The sequence below is a fragment of the Gnatocerus cornutus genome, chromosome 1, assembly GCF_029298725.1.
Source record: "Gnatocerus cornutus isolate USDA-ARS CGAHR chromosome 1, icGnaCorn1.1, whole genome shotgun sequence".
In the NCBI taxonomy this organism is placed as follows: domain Eukaryota; kingdom Metazoa; phylum Arthropoda; class Insecta; order Coleoptera; family Tenebrionidae; genus Gnatocerus; species Gnatocerus cornutus.
The window spans coordinates 11,098,225-11,108,024 of NC_142233.1; the positions used below are offsets into that span (position 1 = coordinate 11,098,225).

At 32.2% G+C, this 9,800-nt stretch overlaps 1 protein-coding gene across 2 annotated transcripts; it reads left to right on the forward strand.

Moving 5' to 3' along the window:
- The first annotated feature begins 859 nt into the window (after positions 1 to 859).
- On the forward strand, positions 860 to 8,664 carry LOC148180361 (uncharacterized). 2 transcript variants are annotated; one of them, XM_088040213.1, is made up of 7 exons: positions 868 to 1,096; positions 1,160 to 1,248; positions 1,305 to 1,512; positions 1,611 to 1,964; positions 4,677 to 4,820; positions 4,875 to 5,051; positions 5,111 to 7,180. In XM_088040213.1, the coding sequence occupies exons 1-7, from the start codon at positions 1,073 to 1,075 to the stop codon at positions 5,156 to 5,158; spliced, it is 1,044 nt and encodes a 347-aa protein (XP_087896339.1). In that variant the 5' UTR covers positions 868 to 1,072; the 3' UTR covers positions 5,159 to 7,180. The 2 variants fall into 2 exon arrangements, with proteins under 2 accessions (XP_087896329.1, XP_087896339.1); XM_088040203.1 differs by lacking the exons at positions 4,677 to 4,820; positions 4,875 to 5,051; positions 5,111 to 7,180 and adding an exon at positions 7,955 to 8,664 and having other exon boundaries at positions 860 to 1,096.
- The last annotated feature ends 1,136 nt before the right edge of the window (positions 8,665 to 9,800 follow it).

The window sequence follows — 9,800 nt, forward strand, 5'->3', positions numbered from 1 at the left end:
TAGGTAAAGAACAGATTATAATAATTATTCTCATTGTTGGTTTTCAATTAGTTATCAATTGAGGAGTCATTTTCCAAAACTCAATAAATCCATTTCATAAATTTTGACAAGGGGTCAAAAAAACGATAATTTGTTTAAATTTGTTTAATTTTAAAGTCCGTTTTTTTATTAAAAAACCACCAACACCACACTCTCCCACAACTTTACAACCGGCAACGTCGTCGATGGTGACTTTTTGGTGATAAAATCAAATAGGTTAGCTGCCTAATTGACAAATTGATTACACAAAACGGCCTTTCAGGCTGTGCCGAGTTTTTTCACCATTAAATCATTTGATTTGCAATCCAACAGGCTGTAAAAGAAACGTTTTTAACGGAAACACTGCCTAATTTTCAGAAATATCAACAATTTGACAACTATTTTCTCACCAAAAATCTCCCTAGGCAACGTTGCCGGTTGTAATGCAGGGGAAAATTGCGGTGTTGGTGGTTTTTTAAAAAAAAACGGACTTTACTTCAACTATTATTTTCTCGTAAGGGGGTAACACAATGTTGTTGCAGTGAATAAAAATTATTAGACTGTTAGAATTTACCCAAAAAAATCCTAATTTTACATCAAACTCAATGTCAGTCAAAATTGGGTTTACTGAGTTTTAAAAAATAACTCGTCAATTATTATCATCGATATCACAGATTTTTTCTTCTTTTTATCTACCACTTATTTATCCAATCGAAAAGGTTAACTTTTACGAGACCTTTACATTGTAGTATTTTCAGTACAATCATTTATTTAAATAAAACGATGAATAAATCAAATTCTGTTGAATTTTTTCTTCGGTTCACGGAATCTCACCTAAAAATAAAGTTTACATCATCCGCTCCGCCCATTCACGAACAACGATATAGACAACACGTGACCTCGCTAATAAAATTCCAAATACCACAACCAACTAACCAATGGTAGTAGTGCAGATGATTTCTAGACATCAAAGTGGGCGCCGAATAAACAACCAAAACAATTGAACAATACCCTGGATTATAACCTAATTGTGGTTTAAAACCTAAAACAAAACATGGAGAAGCCTACTATTAATCCCGTAAGTAATAAATTAGTTTTTGATGCGGTTTTGTTTTTAATTGGACCTACTTTACCATTTTAGCCCATGCCATATTCGGGGCCGATCCCTGGTGGAATACAAAATGGGAAAATGGTTAGAATTCAAGGGGCAGTACCACAACATGGAGATAGGTTGAGAATTTGTGGTTTTATCTTCAAGTTACTCATCAAAAATTATTGTTTTTTAGGTTTAATGTTAATCTGCAAACAGGGCCCAGCATCAAACCTAGAGACGACACAGCTTTACACATTTCAGTCAGGCTAAAGCAAGGTTATGTTGCTCGTAACTCCTACTTAGGAGGAAATTGGGGCGACGAACAAGGCAATGGAAGGTTACCCATTGGCCCAGGTCAACAATTTGAAATTATTATATTACCAGACGCACAGGATTTTAAAGTACGTTTTTTAAAATTTCAACATTTTCTCGTAATTAAGAATGAAGTAACCTCTCATTATAGTTAGCATGACATCATAATAAAATATCTGTCTTGTAGATTGCCATCAATGGTCAACATTTCTGTGAATTTCCGTATCGTTTACCCAAAGAACAAATCACACATTTGACGGTTGATGGAGATGTTGCCATTACACTCATTTCTTGGGAAGGTACAATGCCCTCAGCTCCTCCAGAAGGCGGTGACGTGAGTCGCAGTGCTTCCAAGGTTGAGGGTACACAGGGACCGCCACAAGGCTTTGGGCCACCGCAAGGAGGGTACGGGCCGCCGCCACCTCAAGGGGGGTATGGTCCACCGCCACCGCAAGGAGGGTATGGTCCGCCACCACCGCAAGGTGGTTATGGACCTCCACCACCACAAGGTGGATATGGACCACCGGGGCCGCCACCAGGAGTGAGTATAATTTTTGTCGTATTTAATAAACAAGGCACTTTTTATTTTTTCTATTGCATTTTTTAACATTTCTAACATGTTTGTTTTTTAATTTTTGGAGGTATTTTAACGAAATGATTAGCTGGAAGCTCTTTTCATAGATTTTGTTACAAGGTCGCATAATTTGTTGAGGTAATGCGTGCAATGTTTATTACGTGGGAATTTTATTTGATTAATATCTTAAGGAAATAGGCGAATTTTCTTATATTCATTTGTTTGAAATTACAATAAGAAAAAAATGACTTAATTTTTCAATGAAGTTATAATTTCTCTAATAATAACAGATCAGCGATCCAATCATCATGAGATTGTAAGGTCACGTTTTGTGTCAATGAGATCATTGTGAATAACATTGAAATTGTAATTTTTAATAATTGTGTTGAGTAGTGAAATATCTGAAAAATGCACAAAACAAATTTTTAGTGGCCATTCCAGTTTGATTAAAACAATTTTTTGACACTTTAATATCTGTCAATTTTGAAATCTACTTTAAAATACAACAAAATGACTTCAAATGGGATGATGCTCTGATGTTCTTATAGGTATAAAGATTTTTCTGTATTCTGTTTGACAACGTAAAATTATTGACATAAATAAAATGCTTCTTCAATTAAAGACATGACTTGAATATTTATATTTAAATACAAAATTACTTTTCTTGTTTTAATTAAAGTCGAATTAGTATACTCATTACTTATTACCCAAATAGAGTCAAATAGAAAATACTTAAATAATACTCAAATAGAGAATATTTTGGAATTAATTTTGAAAATTCGAGTGTAGTGTATGTATTAGGTATTGTAATTTTGACGTGTTTGAAGCTCTCCAAATGTTATTGTTCTAGAACGAAAACTGACAAAATTAGGAATTTTATTGAAAAATGTTGGAAAATTTTGGCTCATCTGACAGATGAACATTTCTAAAATTTGTGTTTTTTGCTTTATAGTTTTGCAATTTGTAATAGTTAATAAATAGTTTAATAGTAGTAATCTCCTCAAATTTCATTGTTCTAGAACTAAAATTGACACAATTAAGAATTTTACTGAAAAATCTTTTGTCTCACCTCGAAAATAATATTTCTAAAATTTTTTGTTTTCTTTTCTATATTTTTTTAATTTTGTACACTTAAAGGATAATTGAAAAATTAAAAAAAAAGCTTTTCCAAATTTCACTGTTTACAAGGAAAATTGACAAAACTAGGAATTTTATTTAAAAAAAAATGGAGATTTTTGGTTCATCTCTAAAATGAATTTTTTTTTAATGTTTGTCTTCCGCCCTATAATTTTGCAATTTGGTACAGCCTATTATGAAACTAAATCAACTTTGTCAAAAGTGACAGTAATAAAGAAATACGTGAAGGATCATTTACACTTTATGATAATCCAACGACTTCGACGTAAAAATAATTTGACCGCGACTGTATTTACATTACTGAGATGTTTCTCCCTACTTAAATACACATTTTGCGTACATGTGTTTGGGGAAAATAGTCGTTTTATGCTTGTGGAAATCAGTAAAAAATGTTTCCACAATAATTATGTTCAGTTTAAATTCACATACGTACCTACTAAATTGAATTTTTTCTGGTTTTAAAGTCACTTGTCCTGCGTTTTCATAATCTTTTATTGATAAAAAAACATCAAGTTATAATAAAATATCTACTAATCTGTACCGAAAATAGCAAAATCAAATTTATTGTTTACTCCTCGACAATTTGGCGCCTAAAAAATGCTCTGGAGGTAGTTAAAATCGATACAGTTCTTTACTGGGATGTCCGAACTACACAAAAACTTAAATTATTAATAAGCTTTAAGTGTAAAAACTATTATGTACCAAATTCTCTTAAAAAAGTTAAAAATAAATGCATCTGTTACAGTTTGTTGCACTTGAGATGATTACAAGCTCGTATTTCTGTTAATTTTAAAATAGAACTTTGAAACTTGAATTATTGATGCCAGCAACTCCATGCTTCGCGTTACAGAGCGTTCATTTAATTCAGTTTCTGTAAGCAAACGCAACGCTTTTTGAGTGAAGTTCTCTATTATATGTATAATGTGTTGCCTACGCAAAAAACAGACATGAAGAGATAAAATGAACAGAAAAGTTGTTCATAATCATAATGTATATAATTCTAAAAGATTTATTTTTTATTTATTTTTTTATTAATTTTTCATATTAATTAGTTCACGCTTTAAATTTTGACCTCGTGAATCAAAATAATAATAATAAAAGGAATTGTTTTGGAAATTCATGTTCAAATTGTAAAGTGTAAATAACTGCTCTGCAAATGCAAATGGAAAGTTTCTTCTGTTTTTGAACTATTGCTCTTAAGTTGAACTAATCATGGACACACTCCTACAGTCTAAAAGGAGACTGCAATAACAAAAATATTGGTACTAATTTACTAAATCGCAGTTATTAAATAATTGGGTTTATTACTTTATGTATAAAGGGTGTAGATTACACATATTAATCTATGAAAAGCGCCTTCTTTTTAACATACAACCACACACAACTTTCTGCATGACAAGATTTTCAACATTTTAAATGTGAATGCTATTGGTTCTTATTGTTTTACCCCGTTTTTCTTTGTTTTCGCTTTGGGTGTTGGTTACTTTTCCTTATAATCTCTTTGTACATTTTCGGTTTTGACGTTGTAAATAAATTATCTAGAGCGGACAAGATTCCGGGCTGGACTCCATCTGGCAGTCAGCACAGTCGGTACTTGCTGAAGCAATAGCCAGTGGCGCTGCTGAAAAATTGTTGAGTGGAATGTTGAGTCCTAATCAGAATCAAGGATTTTCTCCTCAAAATGCAGTGAGTGTGTTAAAATGACATTAAAACCGACATTACGGGAATACAAATTTTTAGCAATATGGACAATATCCCCATTCTTCTTCTCAACAACAATTTCAGCAAAGAGGTCCGGATCGTGGTCAACGCGATTTTAATATGCCCCAATTTGGGGGAGAGGGTTCTGTAGGGGGTTTTGGAAGCATAGGTTCGATTCTCGGTAATCTCGCCAGTCAAGTCTTGGGCCCTCAACAGGTCTGTTTTGATATGAATTTGCAGAGAGAAAGGAGTTAACAGTTTTGTTTTGATTTTAGGGCTCACAAGGGCAAGGTGGGCACGGTGGCCCTCGTAACCAATATTAGTACCGTAATCAGGGGGTTTGTTGGTGGCATTTGTTGTGGGTTGCTTTTTAATTTGTAGCTTTAATTTATTGTTTGTTTGAAAATTTGTATTTTATGTATTATACCGGGAATTTTACATTTGTTTATATCCAACTTCTTTTTGTTGTTGATTTATATTTATGGAAATGCTACTACAGCTGGGCAACATTTAAAACTCATTTTACTCAGAATAGAAGAGTTTCGTTACCTCATTACAATGTTGTTGTGCTATTATTAGTATATGCGCTGATTTCAAGATATTGGACACAACGTTGCAATTTGATCACTTTTTTGATTTGCAATAACGCAAAATAACTTGAAATCAGAGCATTAGTTAGCATTTGGTGTTCATTGTCCTCTCGAGTTATCCACGACTTCTTTACATCATTTGGAATGTCGTAGTTTAATTCAGACGCTGTCAATAAGTGTCAATTGTCAAAATCGAGTTACAATTTTGCATTATTTGCGATTTTTCTGTGAATTTTGTTTTATCCTATATTTTATCGGTTTTAACAATTTTTAACAATAATTGAAGTTAGAAAATACGTTGATTTTTCCTGCATAACTGGAGGGGATTGAACATCCGATATTTTGTTGTATTTGTAAGGTGTTCTACGGGATAAACATTTAAAACGGGGTGAATCAAAATAATGTAATTAGATTAGATGATGATGAAATCTTAACGTCATGTCGCTTCTTAATTGAGCCGGCAAACATTTTAAATATGATATTTGCTTGTACTATCGATTGAGAAAATGAAAAGAAATTTCTCTACTCATTATACAAGTCAATAATGGAAATAGAAAATAAAAATTGAATGATTTTTTCCAATTTTAGTTTTTAAAAAAATGGAGAGGTACAAGTTCTAAAATAATTAAACTTTTATGTACTACCGTCCAATATTGTTAAGATCCGGCCTAAATTAGTTTGTTGTAACAAGAGAATTTCTGCTGTTAGAAAGAAAGATGCTTAAGAAAACTGAAAAATTTATATTTAGATGCAAATAATACGTTTTGGTTGTTAAGTTTATTATTTTTATAGTGACAATTGCTTAATGCTTTATTTAAAAAAGATTAACATTCAATATACTCGAATATCTTCAGTTTATTTAGTACAAATTTTTGAGTCATTTACTAATACAAATATTGAGTGGTCAACAAGATTAAGATTAAATCAAAACGGGTGCCGATGGGGCTTTGAAATTAGAGATCTGTTGGTAACGCTGTCAGTTATATCAATTTGACTGCTTACAGTTTAAGGTTAAGATGTCAGTTTTCTGTAAAATAAAATGCTGTAATTTTTTATGAAAAGTGTTCAGAATTGGTCTAATTATTTCAGGAATAACAAAAATATTATCAATTAAAATTTTTATTTTTGTTATTAATCAAACAATACAATAATTATGCAAAACATCAATATTTTGACCACTTGATATATGTAAAATATTACAGTGATATTTCACAAATTGCCTTATAGATTAGAAGTCATTTTTAGAGCTTTAACCCCATTTAAATAAAACTATGAGATTTTTTCATAGATATTAATTGATATTTTTTAAGTCAAGCTATTGCTTTGCCGATATACACAATTGTTAATAGAGATTATTTTTAAATACTCGTTCAACGATAGATTTTTATATTTGTATTTTATATTAACCAAACATTATTGTATGTTCCAAAATATTTCATATATCTGATTGTTGTGGCGCTTAAATTTTAATAAACAGTTATTGTATGTAGCATGAATGTTCATTAAATTATCTCACTAAAATTTTCTTTAAAATCTACAGAAAATACATTTTGAAGTACTTGTCAAAATGAGTCACCATGTTAGCTATTCCGTAAAAACAAAAAAACGGATGTAATAGGAGGCTTTAATTATTGAAAGTTGGTAGCACTGTCTTCTTATGACAGACAATGTCAAATATCTTAGACATTGGAGACAACTCTTTTTTTGACTGGTATTTTAAAATTCCTTTAATATTAAAAGTTTACAAAACCTGTAGTTTTTATTTGTTTTTCAGAAAGTGTGGTAGGTTTACTACAGGTGTTTATAAATGTTTCAAGCATCAAGCGTGGCTATGAAATGTCAAAGAATTTTGCCGCTCATTATAAATGTGGGTTTAGATTTTTTAACTGACAATCATAAAGTAAAGTAAGTCTTGAGAAGATAACTGCTCTAGTTGTGGTTTGAAAACTGAAAATTAAAAACTTGGACACACAAACGTAACTGAAATGTCGTTGACATAAGTGACATTATAAATAATTTTCAAGATACTCCGCTTAAGACTCCGCTTAATAGGGACACATCGGGAAAATGCATTTTGTCTCAATTATCCGGAGGTCCCTATAAACCGAAGATCAGTAAAATCTCGAAAAAAAAAGATGGTTTTTTCTAATTCACATTTAATTATAAATAAAACTAATAACTAGTTGATTATATTTTGTTTACTTCTGGAAAAATGCAATTTATATTTGATTTCTCGGAAAATGTGGGATTCCAGAACATTCTGTTCCGAATATCCGATGTTTTGTCCCAATAAAGAGGAAAAACTTTACCTATATTTGATTCCGTCTTTTATAAAATGTCCGAATTATCCGGAGGCCCAATTAAGCGGAGTCGACTGTAGTTAGTTCACTATGAAAACAAAGCGGCAAAATAGTGCACGACAGGAAATGCTAGAAACATTTATAAACATCTTGTATATTCGTGCAAACATTTTAATATAATGACTCTAACTTGTTCCAGGATATGAAAGAGTTAACAATCAACTTTCAGGTAAATGTGCAGCCTGGCATGCCCATGCCCACTTTACCAAACACGATGTCGCATGGTTCTTCAGGAGGACACCCGCCTTATCCATCTTCCATGCCATTCCCAGGATCGCATTCATATTCACATTCTAAACATCATCACAAAAAATATCCTGTCCAACCAGGATATCCTTATGCAGGAGGTGGTGGACCTGCACCATACCCTTCTGGTTATGCACCTGGTTATCCTTATTCTAGCGGGGTAGGGTATCCGTATGGGAAGAAACCGAAGAAATCTAAACTCAACAAGGCGATGAAATATGGGGTACCGGCCGCTGGAGTTGGTTTGGGAACTTACGCTATTGCGTCTGCTTTAAATGGAAGTTCTAGCAGTTCGTCTTCGTCGTCGAGTAGCAGCAGCAGCAGTAGCAGCGATTAGGGCAGTATTTGATTTTGTGGCTATGTAGTAAGTCATTACGTATTATATTTAAGAGTATTAAAACGCCAAAAATATGTGAGAGGATATTATTGATTTGTTATTTCGACTGTAATAATGTAGAAGGAGTTAAAGTATTTTCTTCATGGAGTTTTTTAGATGTGTAGCTAATATTCGATATGTATTAGGGGTAGGTTTTCTTTTAAAACTAGCCGATAGGAAATGATAAATCTCGTTATCTAAAAGAATGTTTCACGTTGTTAAAATTCAAGAGAATGAAATAAAGTCATGTTACGACAGAGTTGTAATTTGAGCCTCTGGAAATTCGATCTTTAGTTGCTCCAATCGGGAAAAGTCGAATACTTGATTGGATTGGCAACACTTATTTATTAGGTACAGTGCCGGGTAAAAAAATTGGGGCAAGTCTAGGAAGATATTGACAGTTTTGAATTCAGTTAAATTTATTTAGGAAGCTTTTCTTGGTTTTAAAATATTGGTAACATTGTTATCTATTAGTTTTGACATGCCAGTATTGACATTGGATATCGTCTGTGTAATTTAAAGCTATCAAGAAACATGCTTTGAGCTGGTGGTCAGGGGTACCAACATAATTCAAATTTGTTTATCAATGTTACTATACGTCATTTTTCCTGCAGAAAATTGGCCGATTTTCAAAGGAGCAGTTTTAGAAATCATCATTATTTTAAAGGGATTAGTGGATAAATGACAATTTTGTTTAACAAATGGCTATACAAGCAACTGCCAAGTTTTTTACTAATCGCAAAACATAGTTATAAGAAAATAACAGCTCAAATCTGCACTGAAAACAACAAAAACAAGTTTTATTACTGATACTCCCACAATTTGGCAAATATGACAGTTTTTGTTTGATATTCCGCAAAAATGATAGGGAGTTTTAAGAAGTCAGCATTGTGTAAGTTGTTTTGCTGAAGGACCAATCACAGAGTCACATGGTGTTTAGATTAGCTAATTTAGTAAGTTTGCAATTAAACGATAAACCTTATGTGGTGACACTGAGAACAAAAATTTGTTGCTTGTGAGTGTATTTGTCATATCTTTTAAGTACACTCTAACATAAGGCAAGTAAATGATTTTTGAATATCCATTGTAAATTAAGCTTTACTCATTTCGCATTAATGAGTTTTAAAGTCATTTTAGAAGTTCCTGATAAAAATAAACCTAACAAATTTGAAGACAACTTGTATAATGCTACTACTATGCTATAATGCTATCGGTCTGCACATTAAAAAATTACGTTGGCAGCAGCCTACAATTTTAATCGGTAGCAGTTGGTAGCAAAAGCGTTTGACTTTGACGCAACTGTGACATGTGTAGAATCTAATCGTCCTGCGCAAGTTTGCCAAAATTAGTCAAATCCTTAATTCAAACTCTCGTTTGGAACAAATTTTGCGTT

Coding starts and splice junctions, on each gene's coding strand:
- LOC148180361 (XM_088040203.1), top strand. CDS start 1,073: ATGGAGAAGCCTACTATTAATCCC. Junction 1,249..1,304: donor GTACCACAACATGGAGATAG/GTTGAGAATTTG, acceptor ATTGTTTTTTAG/GTTTAATGTTAATCTGCAAA. Junction 1,513..1,610: donor CAGACGCACAGGATTTTAAA/GTACGTTTTTTA, acceptor TCTGTCTTGTAG/ATTGCCATCAATGGTCAACA.